Source organism: Melitaea cinxia, chromosome 22 (genome assembly GCF_905220565.1).
Source record: "Melitaea cinxia chromosome 22, ilMelCinx1.1, whole genome shotgun sequence".
Lineage (NCBI taxonomy): Eukaryota > Metazoa > Arthropoda > Insecta > Lepidoptera > Nymphalidae > Melitaea > Melitaea cinxia.
The window spans coordinates 5,580,125-5,608,055 of NC_059415.1; the positions used below are offsets into that span (position 1 = coordinate 5,580,125).

General features: G+C 34.7%; 2 protein-coding genes across 2 annotated transcripts; both read right to left on the bottom strand.

The window, feature by feature from the left end:
* Window positions 1-1,078: 1,078 nt before the first annotated feature.
* LOC123664414 lies at window positions 1,079-6,394 on the bottom strand. The gene is made up of 2 exons (XM_045598958.1): window positions 2,130-6,394; window positions 1,079-1,571 (listed from the first exon to the last, which is right to left on the bottom strand). The coding sequence occupies exons 1-2, from the start codon at window positions 6,392-6,394 to the stop codon at window positions 1,079-1,081; spliced, it is 4,758 nt and encodes a 1,585-aa protein (XP_045454914.1).
* Window positions 6,395-12,318: 5,924 nt separating this feature from the next.
* On the bottom strand, window positions 12,319-27,201 carry LOC123664415 (chitinase-3-like protein 1). Its single transcript, XM_045598959.1, has 9 exons — window positions 27,038-27,201; window positions 26,624-26,703; window positions 20,823-21,020; window positions 20,552-20,652; window positions 15,961-16,226; window positions 14,630-14,790; window positions 13,719-13,873; window positions 13,047-13,518; window positions 12,319-12,608 (listed from the first exon to the last, which is right to left on the bottom strand). The coding sequence occupies exons 1-9, from the start codon at window positions 27,199-27,201 to the stop codon at window positions 12,409-12,411; spliced, it is 1,797 nt and encodes a 598-aa protein (XP_045454915.1). The 3' UTR covers window positions 12,319-12,408.
* Window positions 27,202-27,931: the final 730 nt, after the last annotated feature.

The following is a 27,931-nucleotide window of genomic DNA, read 5'->3' on the forward strand; positions in this document are numbered from 1 at the left end:
TTACTGCAAACGTAGTCCTGACAACAACACAAAAAATCTATCCAATATTGGGCAGTCGTAAGGCAGTTTTATGCGTACATACATTTTGGGTATTTTTTTTTTCTCAGCATCAATCTGAAACAATGATTACATTTTCTGCTGAAATTTTTTATTCTTTTCGAAATTTTGTTCTTTCAATTCAAGAAACTTCTATGTTCTTATATTATATTTTTATTCTATATTATATTATTCTATATCAGAAAACTTTAAAAATAATGTCCAATTAGGCCAACTTTTTTTATAAATTTAACGTGATCGCGCCAATCGCATTCACCGCCCTCGTTAGCAGTTTCAAGGAAGATAAGGGGGGTTCACGCGCCCTCGGTACGCAGTTCAAATAAAGGCCACTTTCCCCGATCCCACCGTCGGCATCAATGCCCTAACGCAAAAGGGAAAGCACTCACCTGTGTGTCTTCTTCTCTGCGCGTTCCAGGCGCCTGGGATTCACAAGGGTCGGGTGCACCAGTGCTAAACTCTGCTGCAGCGGTAAAAATAATTCAGCGGCCGTACTAAGGTCACACGCGAACTTATGGTCACACCTTAGCGGTTATTATAAAAACAGATTACGTCCACCCACGTCGCAAAATATCGGTCGATTAAAGGGCACGGCCGATGCGCGCACGAGCATAGACAACAACAAGGGTCGTGCTTCCTCGTACGTCATAAGCATTTCTGCCAACCGGAAGGAAACAGCGAAAATGGCCCAAACAGCATCCCCCGCCTTGAAAGGCAATGCCTTTCAACACGCAGGAATAATCAGCCTAAATAGGCTAACTAACAAAGGAGAGGGTCGCGAGGTGGAGCAATTAAAAATTTAAGATGCAGTTACAGAAAAAAAAATATAGGTACATACGCGGTTATACTATAAATGCAGTAACAATTAAGTAAAATTATGCGGCTATACTTAAAATGCGGTTACAAGAATAAAGTGCGGATATAAATAAATAATAAACAATTAATTATAATTAACAAGATTTTTTTTTTTTTAATGCAGTAAAAGTAAAATAAATGGTGGTTAATTTTTTTAAAGAAAATGAAGTTAGTAAATATTGGGTAAAGGACAGAGGCGAACAATAGGACGTTTCAATGTACCAGTTTTAGTTTTAACTAAAGCTATCCTAACGTGACCGTCTTTACCTTCAATCGTCTCACTTATAATGCCTAATGGCCAATGCAGTGGAGGGCTATTATCTCGCATAATCAGCACTATCATTCCCTTATACACCTTCGGTACATCCGTATTCCATTTTTGCCGAATCTGGAGCGTGTGTAAATATTCATCACTCCACCTTCGCCAATAGGAACGGACCAGTCCGTCAAGCAACATAAAGCGTGATAGTAAATTTGGTTTATCCTTTTCCACGTTAGGTGATGGAAGATAAGCCAAAGGCGTCGTGTTTAAAAAATGTGCAGGGATAAGAGGTAAAGGTTCCGCAGGATCTTCACTGAGTATTCCTAACGGCCTTGAATTAAGAATTGCCTCGATCTGGCAGAGTACGGTTAAGAGCTCTTCGTAAGTAAGGATCCAATCACTCGAAAAAGATGCGTTTTAAAAGATTTAATGGTCGCTTCCCATCCACCACCGAAGTGGGGAGCGTTAGGTGAAATCATTTCCCAAGAAATGCGATTTTTAGCTAATTCTGTTTTAAAATCTTCACTGAAAGCGTTAGACTTCAAAAATTGCTGAATTTCTGTTAAATATGATTTTGCACCAACGAAATTTGTACCATCCATCCGAATAAATCCTTTCGACAGGACCGCGACGAGAAATAAACCGTTTGAAAGCATTCAAAAAAGCGTCGGTACTTAAATCGGTGGCAACCTCGATATGCACTGCACGAGTAGTCAGGCACACGAAAGCGCATAAATAAGCCTTTTGGCTTTTTATACCACGTCTCCTAGTCAAAGTGATCATAAGCGGTCCACCGTAATCAACACCGGTGTGCGCAAAAGGTTTGGATATTTTTAAGCGGCAGGTGGGTAAGTTAGCCATAACCGGCGGCTGAGCAGGCTTAGGGCGTGCTCTGAAACATGCGATGCAAGAGTGAATTTTCGCACGTACAGTGCGACGAGCGGATAATACCCAATACCTTTGCCGAAGCAAAGAAATCACATGTTGTGGTCCAGCATGACAAGCGGTGCGGTGAACATAATCGATGATAAGATCGGTTATTTTATGTTTAGAAGGCAAAAGAATAGGATGTTTGTGATCAAAGGTTAAATCGCTATTCTCTAATCGACCACCGACTCGTATAACACCCTCGAACAAAAATGGTCTCAGTTTACGCATCGAGAGAGGTGGTTGCTTGCCAGCTTGTAATAGTTTCAATAAATCCGAAAAATGAGCAGCCTGAACGGAACGAACTATAAAGTTTTCCGATTTATTTAAATCTTCCGCGGTAATACTACCTCGCGTTTTTAAGCGTTTCGAAAATCGCAATACATAAGTAAACACACGAAGTAATTTTGACCAACTAGAAATCCGTTCAATCAACGAAGTCAATGTAGAGTTTTCTTTATTGGAAGGCGGTAAAACATTTGACAGAACGACTGCCTTATATTCAGGTAGCTCCTGGGCGGATTTAACACATATAAAGGGCTTAATAGGCCACTGAGAAATGTCTTGGTGGACCCAAGGCGGTGCGTTAAACCATAGAGTATGCGAAATAAGTTGTGCAGGAGTTAAACCACGCGACAAATAATCACTGGGATTTTCCTTTCCCGAAATGTGATAAATGTTTTGAACATCTAAACATTCTTGAATTTTAGTAACGCGGTTAGCTACAAAGGTTTTTAAGCGGTGCGGACTGGAATTGATCCAGTTAAGAACAATAGTTGAGTCACAAAAGGCAAAAAAATTATTAAATATAAAGCGATTGTCATAGGCTTTAAGAACGACGCGAATCAATTTAGACATTAAATGTACTCCCATAAGTTCTAACCTAGCCAGACTTATCGTTTGAACAGGTGCAACCTTTGACTTTGCGCACAATAGGCGTACAGAAACTCCGTCTTCAGATTGTACGCGAACATAAAGTGCAGCTCCATAACCCATCTCAGAAGCATCTGAGAACCCTAAGAGTGCAGCGTTGCAACCATGACTCACACCAATGTGACGCGGGAGGGATAAGTTTGACAAAAGTGGAAGTTCACTTTGGAACCTTGACCATTGGGTTTGGATATGCGATGGAGGCTCGTCGTCCCAATCCAACTTTATTAACCAAAGCTCTTTAATTAGGAGCTTAGCAAACATAATTAAAGGAGCAGCGAAACCCATTACATCCCATAAACGGGCTATAACAGACAGCATATTTCGCTTAGTACATGGTACCTCAGCGGAGCGAATGAAAAAATTAAAATTATCTTCATGAGGCTCCCATGTTACACCTAAAACCTTTTGTGTTGTGGTTGAAGCAAAATTGAGTGATTGTGGATGCAAATGGTTTTGCGGAAGAGAAGAGAGCACTTCGGGCGAGTTACTTAACCACTTATGGAGCTTGAAACCTCCAGCAGCGAACATATCAATAAGTTGCGAGGCTACCTTCTGCGCCGAGTGCACATCATTTATGGAACAACAAATGTCATCCATGAAGAAAAAACCACCATTAATCAATTCAGAGGCGAGTGGAAAATTATTTTTCTCGTCGTCTGCGAGTTGTCGCAGCGTGCGGAGTGCTAGGAATAGACTGGAAGTCAGTCCGAAGCAAACACGTTTAAATTCAAACAACTGAATAGGATCAGAAGTGTTGAAGCGATAAAGTATTTGTTGAAATTTATAAAACTGTGGATGTACCTTTATACGCAAATACATTTGCTCGACATCAGCGCACAGTGCGATTGGAAGTAAGCGGAAATTAAGCAAAATTATAAACAAGTCTGCTTGCAAATTTGGTCCGGAAAATAAAATGTCATTTAGTGACACCCCTGTATCAGTACGTGCACTAGCGTCCAAGACCATGCGGATTTTCGTAGTAATTTTATCTTCACGTATTACACCGTGATGCGGAATGACGTAAGTTAATGAAGGAAGCTTACTGTCTGCGGATATCGGAGAAATGTAATCCTTATCACAATAATCAGTAATAATATTATTGTAAGCGGAGCGGTAATTTGGATCGCGCAAAAAACGCTTCTCCAAAGCAAAACATCTACTTTTAGAACTCTGCATTGAGTCACCTAAAGCTGAGGGGTTAGTTTTAAATGGCAGAGAAACAACATAAGTACCTGTTGCTTCGCGGGTAGTTGAAGACTTGTATAGATCTTCACATACTTTCTCCTCATGACTAAGCAAGGCGGAGCGAGGAGTGGAAACTTCTTCAGTTTCCCAAAAACTTCTCATCAGTACATCTAACGGCTGGCCGGTAAACGCACACAACGTATGAGAGGGCGGAGCGGCGGTGCGGTGGGAGCGACACTTAACAGGAGCATCGCCCCTTAAAATAAATCCAAGCGGAGTTTGAATCCCCGTAGGGGTACCTGGAGGTCCATGGACGCGGCCAGGCAGAAGTAAGCGGGTAAATAACTTAGCGCCAATCAACATCTCGACCTCACCGGGATCAGAGAATGTATCATCAGCAAGCGGCGTGCGGCAAAGATATGCTAACATCGACCTATCAATAGGTAACGTGGGAATACGGTCCGTAATATTTTCCACAACAAGTGGTTGTAAATTAAAAGAAATATTGCGATCAAAACGCGAGTAAAATTTAATATTTGTTTGTCCCTTAACCTCCTTAGAAGAACCACCAAACCCGTTTACAGTAACTTTTTCAGGAAGTGAATTAATTTTTAATGATAATTTCTTACAAAGATTAATAGTAACAAAGTCATTCATAGATCCGTTATCAATGAGAGCGCGAGCGATATATTCGTAACCGTCACTGGTGCGCAAGACAATGCGCGCCGTAGCAAGTAGCACGGTGTGCGCGTCGCGTAAACTCAACAACGTATTCGAACACATTGATAGCGGTTGCATTGTATGAGACGCGTCGGACGAGCTAGGTATGGCAGGCGAGTAATTTGTCGCGCCCGATGACTCAGCGGTGTGCGGTGCGTGCGTAGCGGGGTTTTGTTCCGCGGTAAGTCGGGGTTCGATTCCTGAGGCGGGACTCGAGGTTAAATTTTTATGAAAATGTAAAAGAGTGTGATGCGTTTTAGATTCACAGATACTACAAGATTTATTTGATTTACATAAAAATGTTTTATGATTAAAACTTAAGCAGTTGCAACAACTATTGTTTTCTTTAACAATATTATAGCGTTCTTTAGGTGTTAATTTAAGAAATTTAGGGCAGCGATAAAATTGTTCGTGACCTATTTTTAAGCATAATGGACAACAATTATTATTTGATTCGGAAGTAATAAAGGATTTAGTGTGCTTAACATTATTAACCGGTTTAGGTGCGAAGTACGAAGAACTTTTACTATATGAGTTTTTACTAGTGGGTGGAGTATTAAAAGTATTCGACGAAGAACGTTCTATAATTTTTACTTGTTCCTTTATAAACTTAACTAAAGATTCATAAGTGGGTAATTTTTCACTTCTAACATAAAGTTCAAAGTTACGAATAGTTTCTTTATCTAACTTTTGTAATGCTAAAAATAGAAAAATAAAATCTTTTTTGTTTGAAATATTTAATCTGTCGAATGCACATACGGATGCTGCAAATTTATCTAAGAAAACATTTAAACCATCAGCGGAGGCTGTGGTCAACGGCTTTAAATTTATAATTTGTTGTAAATATGTACTTGCAAGCGTGCGGATGTCCTGGTATTTGTCAACCAGCGTAGAATATATTAAATCGTAATTATCTGCGGTAGGCGGTATACCAGAAATAGCGGTTAACGCGGACTTTGAAAGAATACCCGACAGATAAAATACCTTATCGGATTTACTTAAATTTGTGTTATTATGTACTGCGTTATTAAAACATTCAAAAAATGATGGCCAATTTTTTAATTCTCCATCAAACGTTTTTAAATTAATAGGAGGTAAATTTAATCTAGACTTCTCTGTAGATGGCGGTGTAGTATGGCTTTTTAGCTGCTGAACTATAGACTTTATGATGCAATAAATTTCCTCGAACGCGAGGAACATATTATGATCTGGAGAAAATTCAGGATCATTCTGCATTTTAAGCAAATTTAATTCTTCTATTGACTTAAGATAGTCTGTCCTTAACTGATCGATATTATATGCAGAACGTAAAAATGTATCTTGTAGCTGAGAAGTACTTATATTATTAGAAGCGTCATAAATAGATTGCAACCTACTAAAATATGCTTGCATACGAGATTCTATTAACTTAGTTGTTATAGGAACACCGGTATCTATCTTTTGCGCTCGACTTTGCATTTGGAATAATAATTAATTATGCGTAAAGTTTAAGGTAGAATAATAAAAATTCGTTCGAGTACTAATGATGCGAGTCAACAAATCGAGAAATGCGTGCAATAGTTACAGCGAGACGTTTTAAGGTCAATTTTATATTTATGCAGTTAATATAATGAGTAACAAATAAATGGTACACTAAACGAATTATTGTAGCGAGTATAAGTATGCAAATTTACAAAATAATATACTATTATAGTGTAAGTAAAAGCGAAAATAAATATATATAATATATACTAATTATTAAAATAGCGGGAATAATATAAAGCGTAAATTACAGCCTTATTAAGGTCTGTAAGCGGTGAGAAAAAATATAATTGCAAAAAAAAAAGAATGGTAATCTAGGCTCGAAGGAAGGACCACGCGGGGGCAATGATCGCGCCAATCGCATTCACCGCCCTCGTTAGCAGTTTCAAGGAAGATAAGGGTGGTTCACGCGCCCTCGGTACGCAGTTCAAATAAAGGCCACTTTCCCCGATCCCACCGTCGGCATCAATGCCCTAACGCAAAAGGGAAAGCACTCACCTGTGTGTCTTCTTCTCTGCGCGTTCCAGGCGCCTGGGATTCACAAGGGTCGGGTGCACCAGTGCTAAACTCTGCTGCAGCGGTAAAAATAATTCAGCGGCCGTACTAAGGTCACACGCGAACTTATGGTCACACCTTAGCGGTTATTATAAAAACAGATTACGTCCACCCACGTCGCAAAATATCGGTCGATTAAAGGGCACGGCCGATGCGCGCACGAGCATAGACAACAACAAGGGTCGTGCTTCCTCGTACGTCATAAGCATTTCCGCCAACCGGAAGGAAACAGCGAAAATGGCCCAAACATAACGCTTGACATTACAGTTTAATTTTCATTTATATAGCTATTCATTATGTAAGTATAACAATACAAAAATTATATTATTTCCTCAGTAACTATTAAAACGTTACTTTAATATTTGAATAGGTTTTCATTTGATCTAAATCCTTTCGGTTATTTCATTGTTAATATTTAGAGTCCTGCCCTACGGCCATCGCGAAGGTAAGGTTATTTTCATGGCACATTACAAGATGCGATAAAAATTGATGAGGCATATGAATGCTTATATTATAATTCTATGATAATAAATCGTTTTCATTTCTAAAGCTATACTCTCTCATAATGTCTTGTTGTTATAGATGTGCGGGTAAATAAAACACAGATCTTATTTTCAAAAGAAAATTTATTTTAACGACATAATTATACGATACTCTAGTACAAATTGAATATCGATATTTTTACAAATAAGAAAAGTGCTTTCTTTTCGGAGTGTCTATACTGTTGGCCCTATCGACCTTGACAGCGTCACCGGATGGCCTGATGTCCTGAGACCCAACCGTGAAGGATAAAGAGAAGCTTTAAAAGGGCTTGGAATGTCCGTTCATCCTCAAGGTGTCGCCTAGCGAGATCGCACCTCGGCTTAGGATGAAGTCGGTATGGAGGAAGGCGCTGGTGGGGGCGTTGTGTCGAGCTACAGGCGGCCCGCTACGTGCTTGAGCGCGTGCGAGCCGTCGCAACGCGGAGACCTCGACTCCACCGACGGAGACGGTGGGTTGTGTAGTGGGCCTTTAAGGCCGTGATCCCATCTTCAGGGTCGGTTAAGACATCCATAGTACGTCTCAGTCGTGTCTGTAGTTATCCTTTTAATTTTTGGCAATAATAGCCAACGGAAAATAGGTAAAGTTAATTGAAAATCCAAAATAATGTACTTAAATATTTTTGTAACTACTGTTACTTTATTATTTTTTTCTGTATAATTATACCAGATATGCCTTCTTCTTCTTCTTTAGGATTAATGGCTTTCAATAGTGCCAAATAAGCACAGAACCAGATATTCCTTTAGAATATAAAAATGTTATAATAAGCAAAGTAATGTGAGTTATTGAAATGCATTAGATTTAATTTTTTGGTTATTTATCATTTTGAAGAAAAAACCATACATGCATGCATACAGTATTTTTATATTATTGATGCTTGAGAAAAAATGAAAACGTATCTTAATATGATTTTTAAAACACCAAGTATTTTGATTAAGAAATTTATGATTCTAAAATATATCAAAAATATCGCTTATTCTTGTCTTAATGTTGCGATTCCTACATCACGGTGAGATCGATCCGAAATGACAGGATAACAGCTTACCCCTGCCAGCCGACCTTTGATTTACCATTTGTCTTTGATGTAAATTTCTATGTAACATTTACAAGATAATCTTGAAGCAAGGTTAAGCGCCATTAAAATATATATAAGCAAAAACCTTATACAGTCTTTGTGTAAGGATTTTTTTTCACTTCCTTATTGATATGATTTAATGAAAATGTTTTATATTTCTTTTCTTTTGTCTCTATTTGAAATAATTCATCGTTTTAAACTTTTGCTTTTAGAAAGTGGTTGTTATGCTAATTACAGTCATGTAAATATTTTAACGTTTTTTAGTTCAGGTATTACAGACTCATTACAAGAAAACAAGTTTTTCGTATTTTATCGCGGTTTATTAAGCTTTTTAAATGCTCGTCGTTTCGGATACTTTACAGCAACCATGGTCACGGGAGGAATTAATAAACCGCGATAAAATCCGAAAAAGTGTTTTCATTGTAATGAGTGAATTTAGCGTAAACATTAGAAAACAATATTACAGACTCTATTATCTCAGTATTATATCCAAAGAACTTAAAATTATAAATATACACAGATATAAGCATGTACCGATCATCATCAGCTAGCGTAATCTAATATATAAAATTCTCGTGTCGCGGTGTTTGTAGTTAAACTCCTCCGAAACGGCTTGACCGATTCTCATGAAATTTTGTGTGCATATTGGGTAGGTCTGAGAATCGAAAAACATCTATTTTTCATCCCCTTAAATGTTAAGGGTAGTCCACCCCTAATTTTTTTTAATATTTAGATAAATTATTTATTTTTTATTTTATTATGATTTGGCGTTGAAAAATACATACAAGCCTAAATTTTCACCCTTCTACAAACAACAGCGTTAGCGTTCAGCGGCAAGACAACGTTTGCCGAGTCAGCTAGTTAAAATATAATAATAAAAATATTCTTCAACGTCTAAGCTTAAACGTAATTTGGAATGACAAATAAAAATGAACTAAATTTATTTCTCGACTCATTAGGCAGGTTTGTTTACTTGTTTGACAAATTAACAATTAGACTCGAATGAATGAGAGAGAATGTAATAAACCTAATAAGTTTATCGAAAAAAAAAGATAATATAATATTTAATGAGAGTAAATAAAAAATAAAATAATAAATTTATTTCTATTAAAGAAAAAAAATGTATTTAGACAGAAAAGGACTTGCTTGCTTTCAAGTTATTTAGAGTTTTATAGACTTTGTTCAGTTTATTATATTATTATATACATAAAAATTTAGTAATGGTCTTTATTTCTATTAACATAAAATGTTTCATACCAGACGATGCGTTAAATATTTTGTACATACTAACATATATTTAGACATATTCACTTTATCACCTTGACCTAATTTTGCATTTGTTTGACAAAAGTTGATCTAATTACTTCAAAGAAGCAACATAGCTTAATATGTTGCTGTTTAGATATATCTGACGACGCGTTAGCGCAGCGGTCATAGCACTGTTTTGTGGCTGTTGCCTTGGCGGTTGCAGGTCCATTTCCGCACATGACAAACATGTGTATTGGACGTAAAGATGTTTACCGTAATCTGGGTATTTATGCATTCCTTGTGGGTCTCTCCACCTTGCCCCGGAGAGCACGTTAAGCGGTCGGTCCCGTTTGTTATCATAGACACCTGATTCATAATATATCATGTATGGGAATATATCCGCCACCCGCATTGGAGCACCGGTTTGGATTAAGCTCAGATCCTTCATCTAAATGGGGAAAGACGCGTATGCCCAGCAGTGGGATATTTTAGGCTGAAACGTAGCGTAAGTACAACTGAAATAAATTATTTTTATTTTATATAAGATAGATATGAATTTTTGAAATATATTGTATAATACATAACTAAATTATATGTTGTCATGCTAATATAAATAATAAGCCATTTACATATATTAACTTTAATTTTAAAAAGAAACTGTCAAACTAATTTAGGAAATTGGAACCTACATACAGAAATGATTAATAAATTCGTCGGCTTGTAAAAATATTTTAGATGCGATTCATAAATTATACATCATAACGCAAAAGGAATTAGCAAAAGAATTACAAATAAAATAGAACTTTTCGGTTGACTTAAAAATTAAATTAGAAGGCAAAACGAATCGACTGCAATTATTCATGTAAATGTTCAAAGTTCGGTGGAATAGGGCGGGATGAGGGAGTCATATTTGAGGATAACTTCGATATTTTAATAATAAATGGTATAAATGAGGTTATATAATATTGCTAAAAAAGCCTTAAAGAACATATGTCGATTGCAATTATTTATATTTATTATTTCTAAATTATTATTAATCTCATTTTTATTTTATTCTTCTTTAACTTTTCAGATGGTTCAACAGCTAAGTCCTTGTTAATTGTAGTGTTAATTTTTTTAGTGATTTTGAAATATCACTAAGACGACACCATAATAGGTCTGCACAAAATCAACATGAAAATTAACAATAACCGCACGATTGATGGTTTTGGAAAATATGTTCATACAATGGATTCATTCATATTAATTTCGGAGAACTGAAAAACCAGCGATCGAGAAAACCTTTCTCGGTTGTCACCTTTCAAACGTTTTTACGTTGTCATTGTAAGAGGCTAAAAATGTAACAAATACTCGATGTTGAACTTAGGCAAATAACGGTTGTGATAGTTGTAAAATAAAAAAATTATAAACACTTTAATTATATGTAGTTAAATAGCTTATACAATTCTCCGGTACAAATGCAAATTTAAAATTAAACTACTACAAAATATATTAGATCTCTATTCGGAAACAAGAATCTGTGTTCAGTCACAGATTACAAAATAAGGCAGTCACAGACGGAATCGTAGACTAGTATCGTAGAATTTTTGGATTTTATATTTAAAGAGTATTTCAGATATGTTGTCACATAACTATTTTATAGAATATCTTATCGTGACTTATGTGGTTTTCTAATCGAAAAAAAAAAATGTAAATCGACTTAGTCGCTATAAGATTACTGCAGCTTAAACCAAATAGTTAAAAAAAAAAAAAACTATCTAAACGTGGTTGCCTTATATTTTATTATAATAGCAGAACCTGATCACAGAAAACTTGATTGAAAGTTTAAAAATTTCCAAAAATGTGATGTGCAGTTTGATATTTCCGTTTTACACTGTCACATGCTTTTAAACAGGATATTGACATTCACTTTGTTTTGTTAATAATTAATTGTATTCATTTTTTCCATAAGTTAATCGCGTCCGTACAAAGCTGGATCTCGTTGCTAGTTTATGATAAAATCAAAAATGTAAATTTGTATTGTCTCTAATACACGATTCGTACAGTGCAGCTTATCTGTGCTCGGTAGATAGCTATGCTAATTTTACAACACGTGCAATTTCAAAACGCTTAGTTAACTTTATATTATTGTGCTTTCTAAATTGTAATATTGGGGGTACTGTCACGGTGTGTACACTATTTTGGAATAATTCAGTGATTAGATAAAGAAGTACTTTATGACTCGCAACAGAACGAAACTGATATAAATTTGATATATATTTTTCATTCCAAGTATAAGTTCATACATCATTATACATACATACGAGTATATCAAAATTATTGGTTTCATAAATAGATTGGAAATTTATTGGAATGTGGCAAAAAACTTGTGTGTAGCAATTATTTATTGCCTATATGATGTTGAAAAAATATACTTCGATAATATTTTCACAAATCATTTATTTTTATAAGTAATACGTGATTACATATTTCGATTGTTTTTTTTTTAATTTTTATATAATTAAATTAATGTAAGATACAAATGGCGTCTACTCTAGTCTACATTGCAATCGACTTTACTGGGATAGTTACAGATCTCGTACGTACGATCCCAATAGAGATTCGCTGGACATTTGAAAAGTTTCGCTTGTAGGGTATTGTGAAGTCCTTGTACACAAATATAAAAAGTAGTACAATCCTTGGGGTTTGCATTGAGTCCTTCTCGTTTACAAACAAATCCCTCTTCCGGTGAAACTGTAAATATAAAAAAAAATATATATAAAAAATTGAACTGAAAATCGACAATAAAAAAAATTGATTAATGCGTCTAATTTAATGGAAACCATAACCATTAAGATATTTAATTCTTAAGTTGTGAATTTTAAATATTTATTTTATAAAAATAGTATTTTGTAGGACAACTATACTATCTAACTGAAATCTACTATCTCTGATTGAAGAATTGTATTTATTAAACAGGTAGGTGTAATTTTTCTGTAATTTTATGCACAAAATTTCTAATCTCATGCTTAATGGTATCAATATACATCTTATTGCTCCTGGTCCGAGGTAGGGCTTATTAACAAATTTATAAAGCTTAGACTAAATAATATTTAGTTAGTGGTTTCAAAATTTCAGAAGTTTTCATAATTACCAATGTACTTATATTAGGTTGAGAAAGTTAAAACTTACCAGTAGTAGATGAAGGTGCAGTAGCTAAAGTACTAGTAGTTGTAGAACCCGGTGTAGTAGTTATTGAAGTCGGTGCAGCAGTAGTTGTTGAAGTTTCAGTTAATGTTGTAGATACTGGTGAAGTTGTAGTCATATTTTGAGATACAGTTGTAGTTATTATAGATACTGGTGTTGTAGTTGTGCTCGAAGTAGATTGAGTTGTAGTCGTTGTTTCAACAGATCTTCCTAAAGCTCTGTTAATTGCTCTAAGCAAAGGAAAATCTTTATTCTGGCAGATACCATGAAAATCATCAGTCTCGATACTCCAGACCATAACACCCGCCATATCAAGTTTTAAAGCGTATTCAACTTTGGTTACTAAAGAATTGGGATCATCGTAGGTTACCCAGTTCTGACCTTGTACAGCATATGGTACATTAGCTAAATGATCATAACGCTGATCCCAAGCTTCCGTGCGCAGATTTACACAAAACTGTAAGTTTAAAAATTTGAGTGAATAAAAACATTTTCTAGAATTTATGATTGTTTTCTAATTTTGGGTATAGCAAATAATTCAAAATAATCCCGTATTTTTTGTATTTTTAATTAAAAAAAACCAACAATTTTTAGAACAAAAATGGATAGTCAAAATACCTATTCTAATGCCTTTTTGATTAATTAAAAGCAGCTTACTTCATTATATCCGATAGTTCCACTGGTAGCAGTAAAAGGTCCAGCTAGTCCAGGGCCGTTGGCAGGCGCTCTTACTCCATTGTTAGCAGCATTTGTTAATTGAAACGTGTGTCCGTATAATGGCAAACCTAGTACTAATTTTTCCGGTGGACAACCTATAAGGTTAAAAGACAAGATCGTAAACAAATATTCAATTGTTATTTTATGATATTTTAGTGTCCATATACCTTTTCTTAATTTTGTTCTAGAAGTAAAAGTTTAAAAATAGAAAGATCAAACTATAGTACCTGTAAGATCTTTTTGTATTAGGAGACAATTTTATTAAAACAGAAAAATAGGAATTCCTTAACAATTTTTTGTTACAAAGGCACAATATAAACATTTAAAAGTTCAAACTTGCTTTTGACTTAAAATAATTTTAATAAGGAAAGACATTTTACAAACTTTCATTTCGCATTATTCTCACTTAAAAGTTTGAATTTCTTAAACGCCACAAGTTGTCATTTGCGATATTATAGACACAAGGATATAAATGAATGCGTGATATAAATGAGCGCGTGGCTTAGTTTAGGAGAAGAATAGAAGAAATTTGGTGGTTATTGTATGTGAAGCGAGAAGATTTATTTACCGTCGGGAACACGATATGAACCAAATATATAATTATTTTAATCGATTACTTCTTAGTAACTTCCTTTCACAACTTAAGACTGTTTAAAATATTCCATATCTTAACTAAAAAGTTTAATTGTAAAACAATTTTACGTCGTAAAGTACAATGCCAAACAACCCGCAGTGGAACAGCGTGGTGGATTAAACTCTCTATAAATGTCTCCTATATGGAGAAAGAGGCTGGATATTACCCAGCAGTAGGATGTTGCTGACTGAATTAATCAATAATACAATATACTTACCTTGTCCAAGCCAGTACTCTAAAGCAACGTCAACTGTATTGAGATCTTCTCTTGCAATATTTTCGTCTCCTTCCCCTTTATGAAGAGGTGCATTATGACCGGTTATTGGATCCCAAGCTCCGTGCATATCGTACGTCATGAGATTGACAAGATCTAAGTACCTATAATAATATAATTTATGTATTAAGTACATATTATCAAATATTTCATCTTGGATCTAATAAAATCTTTTATCTCAAATAAATTATCTTTTCTTACCTTTGTTTCACATGCTAAGAGTGAAAGTAAATAAAATATTTGAAAGTATTAAAGTTAATATGTAAACAAAGTTTCGACTTCAAAAAGTAGTAGGTAGTAAGTTTTTTTTTTGCGCAAATTGTAAGTTGAATATACATGATCTATTTATTACTTTTAAGAATCGAAAGCTCTATAGAAAAAAAAACTGAAATAATTTAACAAAAAAGATTCTATATAAAACAATATGCGTGTGAAAACATTAAACTTGTACAATAAATAATTCCTAAACCATACGTATTTTATGGTTAAAAAAAATAGTAAATTCATTTTTAAAGCTATTCATTTCAATAAAACGAAAAATAAATAAAATTGTTAATCCACATAAATACTCATATATTTTCTAAAATAACTGTTTTTAATGGAAAAACGCGTTATACGTTTATACTGTGACAGGTATGAGTAAGTGGTGAGAGTGCACTATTCGCTGGCTAAAATATTAGACAAGATTTTAATATTAAATTTAATAACTGTGTTTACGTTACGCTTCAGCCTGTTATATTCTACTGCTGGGCATAGGCCTCTAACCCCATGTAGGAGAAGGATCGGAGCTTAATCCACCACGCTGCTCCAATGAGGGTTGGTGGATATATTCCCTACTATAAGTAACGATCGCCATCAGGTGTACATAATAACAACCGGGATTGACGGCTTAACGTGCTCTCCAAGGCACGGGGGGAGACTCACAAGGACCACACAGACACCCAGACCACGGCAAACATTTGTATGGCCAATACAAATGTTTGTGGTGTGCGGGGAACGAACCAACAACCGCCAAGGCAACAGCCACAAACCAGTGCTATGACCGTTGCGCTAACGCGTCGTTAGTTATATCTAAACAGTAACATATTGAGCTATGGTGCTCCTTTGGAGTACTTAGATAGTTATTTAGATTATTAGATTAACTTTTGTCAATGTTATGATAAATGAGAACTTCCTTCTTTTTTAAGTTGGTTAAAGCTTACTTTTACATACATGAAAATAATATGTTATGAATGTTGATTTATTGATATCAAGGTGATGCATAAAATACTTACTGGACAATTGAAGGAATGTCATATGATAATGACGCTGAAGCCCTAACAGAAGAAACGGCAGCGGTCAGTAGTAAGCCGTACTTGTCTAACTCCTCACGTAATTGTTTTAAAAGTTGCGTAAAGTTTATTATATCTGTTTGTCCGTTGACCGTGTCGCGCCGGTTGGGGTACTCCCAGTCAACGTCCAAGCCATCAAAACCATGACGAAGGATCATAGCTAAAGCGCTAGTAATAAAGTTTTTCCTAAACGTAGGATTTGCTGCCATCTAGTATTAACAAAAATTAATTAAATTTTAAATAGAGGCTGCAACCATCATGTCTGTAATCACATGTATGTGAAGTCAACCTGACAAAAAGATCACAGCTAAGTAATACTGGTCTTAAGTAGAGTTGCATTCCATTATCATTACAGCCTATACAGTCCACTGCTGGACATAGGCCTCCACAAGTTTACGTCAAAAATAACGTGAACTCATGTGTTTTGCCCATAGTCACCACGCTGGGCAGGCGGGTTGGTGACCGCAGTACTGGCTTTGTCGCACCAAAGACGCTGCTGCCCGTCTTCGGCCTGTGTATTTCAAAGCCAGCAGTTGGATGGTTATCCCGCCATCGGTCGGCTTCTTAAGTTCCAAGATGGTTGTGGAACCTTGTTATCCCTTAGTCGCCTCTTACGACACCCACGGGAAGAGAGGGGGTGGCTAAATTCTTTAGTGCCGTAGCCACACAGCACTGCCTGCCTGCATTCCATTAGTAAGTAAGTAAGTAGTAGCTATTGGGGAGAGTCGGGGTAAGCAACACGCTTGCTTCTAGTACTAACAAGAGTCAATAAGCTATTGCGTTAGCGCTTATCACCTGGCGGATCCGCACGTTTGTTTGCCATCCTTGAGGTATAAAATAATAAACATTCATTATGCATTTTTCAATGTGGATACAATGTTGAAAATAGTTGCGCTGCAGTTTATGTATATCCTGATTCTATGAAACTTTTATCTTAAACAATGATTCGTTTCGCTTCAGCGTGTCCCACTACTGGGCATAGGCCTTTTTCCCCATGTAGGAGAAGGATTAGAGCTTAATCCACCACGCTGCTCCAATGTGGGTTGGCGGATATATTCCCTAGTATGACTAAAGATCGCTATCAAATGTACATAATAACAACGAGGACCGACGGCTTAACGTGCTCTCCGAGGCACGGTGGGGAGACCCACTAGGACTGCACAAACACAAGATTCGTTTATTTACGATAATTTCATGATCGGAATTGAACCGTTCTTTAGTAAAACAAATATTTTTCGATAAGACACAGGGTTTAAGTACTTTAAATATTAATTCCAAACTATTTATCTATCAAGATAATTTCAAATTCAAGGGAAAAAGCAACACTTAAGGACGCTATCACATTTTTCTACAAATATCAGTGTTTTTCACGTACCATTTAAATTAATTAGGAGTCACCCAGAGAGGATATCTTGGTTTCAAATGAAAGATAATATATTCATCTCCGAATGAGACCATAAAAATTCTATAGCCCCATACAAAATTTTCACACAAATACAGTTTAACCATCACAGAAATCGCAAAAAATTAAAAAAAGACGGGTCTGAATTGGAACCATTATAGCCTAAATACACTGCACTAAGAAAAATAAATACACTAAGAAATTGTTGCTTATTTAGTCCTCTATGAGTAGCGCTAGATATTTTATATAAAAATAAATAATATTTCCATTTATGAGAAAAATAAGAAACGCTCTCAAATTTCTTCATACATTTTTTACAAGTGAACCATCGTCGTTCGTCATTCCGCGCCGAAACGCGCTCATGGAAGCACGGCTGTATCGCTTCAGCGCAAGTAATAATTACGTAAAAAATGAGTTTTTTGTGTGTACTGTGCTTGGACGAAATTGATACTTCACAATCGATTGTCTTTGCTATGCATCTGGTTTATATATAATAATCAATAATAATAAGTAATCTTTGCAATTTGTCTTCTTTTCAACCGACTTCAAAAAAAGGAGGAGGTTACTCAATTCGACCGTATATATATATATATATATATATATATATATATATATATATATATATATATATATATATTTTAATGTATGTTCGGAGATTACTTTTTCGTTTATGAACCAATTTCGATAATTCTTTTTTTGTTGGAAAGGAGATATCCCTAGTTTGGTACTATGATAAGGAAACTAGAATCTGATGATGGGATCCCAGAGAAATCAAGGGAAACTTTCAAAAATCGTACGGGTGACTAGTAAATTTAATCATGTTTTCATTAAGTACTATAAAGCACTACTATTTAATAAAGGTCTGGAGTCGATCTGATTGATGATGGAGAAGAAAGATAGTCGAGGGAACTCTTCAACAATTTATAGCAATTACCTGCTTTTTGATCTTAATTCGTTTCTATTGATGAGAACTTTGCACCTGTATTAGTTATAAGTGCCATTACAGTCTGATGATGGAGACAAAAGATAGTCGAGGGAACTCTTTAACGATTTATAGCAATTACCTGCTGTTTGAACTTAATTCGTTTCTATCGATGAGAACTTTGCACCTATATGAGTTACAAGTGCCATTAAAGTCTGATGATGGAGACGAAAGATATTCGAGGAATTACCTGCTATGTGGTCATCTGTGTCACAGGACCAGGTTTGATGATGGAGCCCATAAACACTCGAGGGAATTTCTCAACAATTTACAGCAGTTACCTTTTGCTGTTTGACGACCGCTTTGATATAATGGTGCATGTGCCGCGTCGGCGGCGCCTAAACACTGACGGTCGCGGGTTCAATTCCCGCTTGGAGTGGATATTTATGTTTATACAAATATTTATTTTCAGTCTAGTTGTTAATCCTTGTGGTTCTCCCAACCTAGCCTCGGAGAACACGCTAGGCTGCCAGTCCCGGTTGTTATTACGTGCACCTGATAGCGAACTTTACTCAAAGTATGTCGACGCGTTAGCGCAGCGGTCACAGCACTGGCTGTTGCGCTGGCGTTAGTGGGTTCAATTTCCGCGTAGGACAGACATTTGTATTGGCCATATAAGATGTTTGTCATGATCTGGGTGTTTGTGCTTGTGTATTGTGTATGATACCGGACCCCCGACACAAGAGAAAAAGCATCCTTGTTAGGTCTACCCATCACTAAAAATTGTAAAATAAAATAATTTTTAACAAAAAAAAACCGACTTCTAACAGGAAACTAAAAAGTGAAAAATAAACTTACTTAGTACAAAGTAATTCGTATTTTGATTTAGTTAATCAGAAATGATTAAATAAATATTTTATAATATTGAAGAAGTTTCCTGTTTGAAGTCGGTTTTTTTTTGTTAAAAATTATTTTATTTTAAATTTACATTCATCGTCATCATCATTGTTCCGTTTGCAGAGTTATAAAATAAATAAATTTCTAAAATAGAAGCAGCCTATGTTACTCCTTATTGCATAAGATATATCCCAGTGAAAGTACCGTCAAAATCGGTCCACCCGTTTCAGAGATTAGCCGGAACATACCGACAGACAGTGCTACGTGTTAAAAAATTGTTCGTTGGGTTAGAGAGTCACCCACAATTCCTAACACGAGACAACAAGAGAGAGAGTAAAAAAAATCCTACAGAAATCTTAATTTTTTTTTTCAAAACACACAAAATCACCTTACACTAAAGCAAAACTGAAACCTATAAGAACTACAATGACTCACCCACAATTAATTGCACTCAGATCCCATGACGGCGAGAGAAACCAACCCAAAAAAAAAAAAGAAAAGAGCAAAAAGGGAAAAAGAGCCGCAAACACTCGCCCTGAGGCTTATATACCCTAGCATACCCCGCGCGTCGCGACACCACTACCCCCTAAGGTGAACCGCGACGTAATACAATACGAGGGTATTCCAAAATTAAATCAGTCGCCTAGAAAAAGTAAATAGCAACGCTAATGTATAACTGTGCTATTATACATCAGCAGGAACGAAACCAGGCGCTATTAAAAATATATGCTACAACAGACAGACAAAAATTGGAAAAATGTTATTTTGGTATATGGACCGTGTATACATCCGTATGCATTTAGTAAAAAGCAGTATTTTAATATAACTAAAGGACACTCCAATTTTCTTTATTTGTATAGATTGTTTACGTAAAATATGTTATGTTTATATTATTATAATGTTAAAACTATAATAATATAACTTAAAATTGTATGTGATTTTCAATTATAAAAATAAGCGTATTATTATCTATTATATTTTATTGTATAGTACGACGAACGAGTAGTAGATACCCTGACGTCTTAAGACATCGTCATAAACAGAGTAGGGGAGAGGTTCCGTGAATAGTAGGTACTTAGTAACAGTTACCAAGTTCGACTTTAAACTTACTATTAAATTTACTAATAAATACCAGTAAAATTAAAAATTAATACTTTCAAGTACCAAGATTAGTTACGTCGGTACAAAATCGAGCAGATAGCGGTATCAATGTGTGCGTACGCGTAATGTTATTGTGTTGCGATTTAAATACCTAAACTTGAGCGAGTGAAAAATGTGATAGCGTCCTTAAACTTAAATTATTATTATCTTACGACTGAATATTTGCTTGAACCTTCATTCCATCCTCCTACAGCTAACAAGGTTTTTAGTTTCGGATTTCGTACTTTAAGCTCGTTGAATTTCCTGAAATTATCTGTAATCAAATATTTCATAATTGAATAAGTTTTAATTTGGATCTAGTAATTGCTTATTCAATTCTAATCCACGTGTTTTACACAGAGTCATCTCGCATTTCATTATTTTTTATTTCTTAATTTCAAATTGAGTCACTGTTTGAAAATAGTAAAAAAAAACTATACTAACCTCTTCCCGAATCATTAGGTAAATCCAGATAAGGGTCCAGAGAGATGACAGTGCCTTGTGAGTTTATCCCTACGAATGTGTATACAAGATGCGTACATAGATCAGCGTTAATGTGGTTAACGTCGAATTTACCTAACCCGTATCTGTACGTCGCCCAGGTTCCGTAGTAGCAGACAACCAACTCTGAAACAAAATTGGCTCATATTTGCTTCATTCCTGTCAGTTCTCGGTGAAAACCAGTTAAATAATAGATTGCAGAATTATGTTGTACGCATTCACTTACATTTCTGCGCAATCTTAGTAATTTATCATTCAATGATACTACTAGATATAATATACAATACTATACTGATAGAATCTTCTGTAAGTATTAGAATTCTTAAAAAAAAATAGGTCCTAATTGGTACAACCATTTTGCGCTTAGTACAGCATTTAGGGATTCATTTTTACTTGTATAGATAATGAATTAATTATTGTACATAACTAAATGTATATTAAGCAAATACAAACAAGAGTAAGTTTGGATATGTATAATGTAACGAGATCAATAGGCACATGAGATTAGCGTAGGAAGCCTAGTCTAAGATTGACTACGATTTCAAAATGCATTTAACACCAAAACAAAAAGCTCGTATACACTACCAGTGCATCCTGCCTTAATTCATTATCTATAGCACTTACGGAGCGGAGATCTGGGTTTTCACAAGGGAAATCCTAAAACAAACTCAGGGTCGTCGAAGATCAATAGAGAGAAACATGGTACGCTCAAAGACCGCAAAAGAAACGACTGGAAGAGCACATCAAAGTCACAGATGTCGTCAAACGTGTAGCGAAGCTGAAATGGTAATGAGCTGGCCACATTGCCAGAGAGGGAGATTCATGGTGCAAGGCGTTGTTAGAATGGAGACTGTGGGATGAAAAGCAACAACGAGAAAAATCGCAGACATAAAGATAACTGGCCGTGTAAAATGGACGAAAGCGGTATAGGACCGAAATAAATGGCATGATATGAAGGAGAAAAGGTCGAAAGAGAGAAGTTGAAAAGACCCGAAAAGAAGAAGGAGAAGATCTAAATTTGTAATAATTTGTTACCCACTCGAAGTATTACGAGAGCAAGTACTTGTGAGAGCTATATAGAGATAGAGAGCAAAATATTTTTTTAGAAATTCTGTCTATTTGTCCGTTGTGACATTTACAGATCTCGAAATGCAGTACAAGTATCGTATACAAAACAGAAAAAGATCTTAAAGAATATGAACAAGGTTATACCCGATAAATAGTGTAGTAATAGTTAAGTGACGAAAAAGGAATTTACAAATTATGTTACAAAACTAACAATTTCAAGTGAAATGATTAAAAGTATTGTTAAAGAAAGATATCATGTTTCAAAAACCAAAATACGATCTGCGTTTAGCGAAGCAACACTTCGATATACGTAACACAAAAATACACGTGTTTAATATAAAAATACTCACTTTCCGCGGTTACAATACAAGTGCTCAGATAATACGCACACACAAATAAAATAAACTTCCTCATCTTTATAAATTGAAAACGATTTAATTTTGTATATTATTTGAATAGAAATAAAACAATGAAGACAACACAAGTATTATAAAGGATCTGTTATCGACGCTGTTTACACTGAAGAGCAATCCTCGAACGATAAGGATTACAATTTCGTAATTAGACGAAAGGAATACGCAACAATTACTTTTAATCTTTTCTGTTGTTTTATCCTTAAAATAATTTGCCTTTTCTACTGATTAAGAATCTCTTACGGTCTGTGTGTAATATATATTTATTTATATAGCCACCGGCGGTTATTAAAAAGCATAAGTTGATTTATTTAGAAATAGACGACCGTGTATGTATTTTAAGATATTTATTACATTTTTTTGTACCACAGACCATGATTTTTTATAAAATATTTTACTAAAACGGAGTTTCTTAATGGTGATAGAATTGCTAAAATCAGTTTAGTGGTTACAGTATTTGTAGAGTACTGACTTAGCTTCTAAGCGTAATATTCTTAGGTAACATTATTTTCTGTTCCCTGTAAGGGAAAAGTTTGGGACTTAATCTTAAATACAAGTATATACGTTAAGTATGAACGGTCAGTGTTGCGGGCGTCGGTACGATAACTGCATAACATCAGGCGGGCCATACCATTGGAAGTGATAGGGAGTGCCCTACGCTGGCTTTACACCGAAGTGGTATAAAAAATATTTAGTAGTAGATGCAAAGAATGAAAGGAGATAAGGATGGAAAGTACGGAATTTTGTTTCTGGTTCTCTTAAAATCTAATTTCTAATGTGCTGGTTAATCTTACATCAAACTTAGTAAAGTCAGAACAGTCAATCTATAATCTTAAGTAATAAATGGCCTATAGGATAAGCATAATTATAGGCCATGATGTTTAATAATAGGAATGGGTATTTCAGAGCCCTCGGATTTGATTTTAAATAAAAATTAAAAAAAAAATCGGTATATATAATATAACAATATTCTATTAGAGTCTAATCAAGAATTGCAGTAATACTAGTAGTAACAATAAGTGTAAATAAGAGGCAATAAATAAATAAATGTATGAGTATACAATCACTGATATATGTATTATATGTATATTTACGTGTGTCTGTCCAGACATAAAATGTCAGTAGTAGTGGTATGAATAGTAGTATGTCTGGGTGAGACAGACAAAAAAGTGGCATAAGAGAAGAAGAAGTCCAGGAGATAGTCCTATAACCAAAATAATGACATATAGTTTATTTATTTATTGATTTATTTATTTATTGATTGATTTATTTATTTATTTATTTATTTATTTATATAGGAAGCCAACGTAGTATACAGTGTTTTCTATCATACTTATATAGTTAATCAGAATATCTTACACTATCCACCACACTTAAAGGCTAACTCAGCATGCAATACACTTTAAACAGTTGTTTCGAAACTTATAATAACAATAAATATCTATCTTATGACAAATTAACTTAACAATAAAAGCATAAAACAAACTATTAAAAAAAATTCAACAATTAAAACCCATGCTAAAACAGTAAAAAGCATTTAAAAGAAAAAAGTAAAAATATGTAGGTATATGTAAAAAAAACAACGAAGGACAACAATTAATATGATAATACATCGCGAAATCTGTAAATATATATAAAAATTATAAATATAATATATCTATAAGTAAAAACAATATAGTAGGTAAAGGCAAAAGGTATAATGGTGGGGTATTTATTAAATGTGCATGATTAGGAGTGGACGTCATAGTCTATTCTTGTTAAGAAAAATAATAAGAGTATAATAACGTAATCGACGAATGGCTTGCTTCAGTGGGTAAATTTGAACATGCGTTGTTTATGGACGTTCTAATTTAATACGATTTGACTGATGAAAGGGAAAGCGAAGTGACAGTAATGAGTCACTACTTTCTTAACACGAACAGACAAAATATTTTAAGTAGGTCAGGCATGCTCAGAACGTCATCATACAATTTACAAGTTGATTGTAAAAAATTAGTTGTATAAAGTAGTAGTAAATGTAGGATTAGAATATGTAAAATTAAAAATCCCATTTACATTTTTCTAAGCATGTTAAGGCTCTCGTTAGTAGTAGATATAATTTCTAATATAGTTTGTTGGGGATTAAAAAATGTTTTCTTGACTGTAAAAAAAAATATATATAAATGTGTGCGTATACTAGTGTACACACGTAAGAAGTAAAACTTCTTTATGACCTTATTTTTCGAAAAATGATCTACTGTATGCAACTTTATAGAAATTGGTTATTAAAGTTAAATTAGATAAAGTTTAACAAAAGGCTTTTATTATCATAGTCATGAATACAAATAATACAATTATTTCATTTTACCTTATACCTACTAAGGTTATTACAGTATTATGATATTAATCACGTCACTATAGAGTGTTAGAAATAAATAAGGGTGCAATAGAAAAACGGTCAAGTCTAGTGATGGGAGTAATCTGCTTAAACGACATACTATCCCTACTCCGCTGGAGAAAGTAGTCTTCGGATCAACCATGGTAGGGACAAGAAAAAGATGGCGCGTAACGGAAAAAAATGACGCGTAACCGAAAAATGTGAGGGTAAATTTTTTTACAACGCCGATAAAGAAGTTTTACTTCAATAAAAAATATTTAATTTTATAAGAGCTACCAGATTTTTTTTTATGTCACTAGTAGGCAAACAAGCGTACGGCTCACCTGATGGTAAGCGATTACCGTAGCTTATAAACACCTGCAACACCAGAAGCATCGCAAGCGCGTTGCCGACCCAATCCCCAATCCCCCCAGGAGCTCTGGTCACCTTACTCACCAACAGGAACATAATACTGCTTGAAAACAGTATTATTTGCTGTGATCTTCTGTAAGGTAGGTACTACCCTAGTCGGGCTACTCCATATTTTGAGCAGGAAATTCCTGCTGTGCCCTACTTCAGTTAAATTTAGTTAATAGAATTTTGGCAAACTTGAAAACGATACAAAATTGTCATGGATTTGTATATCGTCATCATGGTATATTGTCTGTGGATTTTATAATATATTTATGATATACTTCTAGTATTGGCTATAATTATCATAATCAGTTATCATACAGCGGTATTCTAAAATATTTAAGGTGCTTTCGATCTTATCTTAAGTGGAAGTATATTTCTAACAATAGACAGTAAATAAAGGAGAATGATACGATTCCATACATTCTTGGGCCAAAATGTAATGAAAGGAAAATGGTATCAATTAATGCATTTAGGCTTATTGATCCCTCGCTGAAAATTATCTATATTTTGGCTATCTGAGTGGAGTAATTAGACTTTTTGTAAAAGTGAGGTTATGTTACAATTTCTATAAAAAAAACCCGATCACTAAGTTCTTGTAGAACTAATGTTTGTTATATTTAGTGAAGAATGTTTGAAAACTCATTACAAATACTGATATACACTTGAAACCATAAATAAATATCAGGAATGGACTCAGAATGCATCGGAAAACAGTAAACACGAAACGAGTGACGGACACAGTATTATTGTTAGCCAGCTGTCAAGGCTGTCATAAAAAATATGATTTATTTTAAATCGATAATTATTTTAGTTTATCAGATATTAATTGATATTTTCGATATTAATGTAACTTTATTTGAAATGCACTTTATTGTTTACAGCTTTAATTGTGCATCTAAATATCTTGAGTTAATTAACTAGTGCAAACATTTTCTTTTTGAATTCTGTAATCGATTATAATTGAATCGATACCCAAATAATTTGATGAAAACTATCTTTCTCAATTTTCTCCGCTTCCAGATTCAGAATCGAGCTGATATTTTATATTTTAAAATAAAAAAATATGACCAATTTTTTAAACCATATTATCATTTAATACTTTTGTCAAATTATGAATTTTCTTCGTCGAGTCAATTCCAATTGATTTGGCATTACATCTTTCTTTTATGAAGGCTACCTATCACTGTCCATATGACTCTTGAGTATTTTTTAAGGACTATTAAATAAGTTTTCTAATAAGTATTGTTTTGTTAAGGACCACTTGACCTGACTCTTGATTGTTTCAGGTATAAAATCTTTTAAAGAAAGTACTTTATATTTAGTATTATAATATAATATTGAATAAACTAAAAATATATATGTAAAAACAAACATTTCTCAGGCAAAATTGTCAGCTATATTATTTTCGTTTTATTTTTATCTCGACAAATAATTTAGAATCAAATTAAATAAATTAACTGATTTTTAGATAATTATAACTCTAATTGTACAGAAGATAGAGTAAGAGCAAAAAGAAAATAGTACACATAGTCCGAGTAAATGCGTCCTGCCTGAGCTAACAAGGAAGGGACTGGTTCACAAGTTTAAAGTCGCTCAACGTGTAATGGAACCTGCTATACTTGGGTTTTGGCTAAGATAGGATTAGAAATTGTACTATCAGTGAGAGAAGGAAAGTAACCGACATATCTCACAGAATTAGTAAGTTGAAGTGGCAGGGAGCTGGTAATCTATGTCGAAGGACCGATGGTCGCTGAAGCAGAGCGTGCCTTAAAGTGGAGATCGCGTGTCGACAAACGCAGTCTGGGAAGTTTTCCGGCCGTTGGACCGACGATCTACGTTAGATTGCCGGTGAAGGCTAGTTGAGGATTACGGACATTCCGAATGTTTGGCGCGAACTTATAGACCTAAGACCAGCAGTGGACTGCGATAGGGTGATGTTTGGTGTGGGTTTAGATATATCAATAGCGATTCTCATGAATAAGTTTAATAGATATTTATGTTTCTCAAATGCAAACTCATCGCCACATAGGTAGCGTTCAATAATTAATCGATAGTGCAATGATACCATATTGGAGTGCGATGCTATATCTGATAAAATTAAGTGTTAGATTCTATTTATTATAATCTAATTTATTTATTCAGACGGTTATTGTATCATACACTCTGCGTATGCAAAGCATGTCGAAAATAATGAAAATATTCTTCAACTTTGTACATTGTTTACTCAAAAGGTGATGGAGAAATTTTCATTTCCTTATTTTAATAATGTAATGTACTGAAAAGTAAATAAAATAATCATAATAATAAATTTGCTAATGATCGATATCTAATGAAGATAATTATTTTATCTATAAGAGCAACTAAATCGATCATTGACGACATTAGTACTTGTAATAGTTATCATTAATGTAAAATAAGGATTGCAATTATCACCTGATAGTATTTAAGAAGGATGTTTTTTTTGTTAATAAATAACGATTAAAAACATTATAAATTAGATAAATCATCAATATCATCATTGGCCTTAGTCCGTCTGTTGCAGACGATTTAGAAAAGTCTCCTTTCCACAGACAGACACTCTCACCTAGGACACTCTTCAGGAACATTCAGAGTGGCCTAAGCTCTGCGCCACCCTCTCGATCTCTCTGGCTAGGCCCACAGGAACGACGTGTGGAGCCAGTTCGGCTGAAGGAGTCTTTCGCATTTTATTGCTATGCCACGAATGCCTGACGGCGACCGCATTCTGGGGTTCTAATGAAGTTTTCCTTCTCCAGGACTCTGATGATTTTGAGTCAGGT

Excerpts from the sequence above, each read along its gene's own strand:
- LOC123664414 (XM_045598958.1), bottom strand. The coding sequence starts at position 6,394 with ATGCAAAGTCGAGCGCAAAAGATAGATACCGGTGTTCCTATAACAACT. Across the intron at positions 1,572-2,129 it reads ATTTCTTTGCTTCGGCAAAG|TGATTGGATCCTTACTTACG; the intron begins GTATTGGGTATT and ends ATCTTTTTCGAG.
- LOC123664415 (XM_045598959.1), bottom strand. The coding sequence starts at position 27,201 with ATGGTATCATTGCACTATCGATTAATTATTGAACGCTACCTATGTGGC. Across the intron at positions 16,227-20,551 it reads GTTCAAGCAAATATTCAGTC|ATGGCAGCAAATCCTACGTT; the intron begins GTAAGATAATAA and ends TGTTAATACTAG. Across the intron at positions 13,519-13,718 it reads GAACTATCGGATATAATGAA|TTTTGTGTAAATCTGCGCAC; the intron begins GTAAGCTGCTTT and ends TTAAACTTACAG.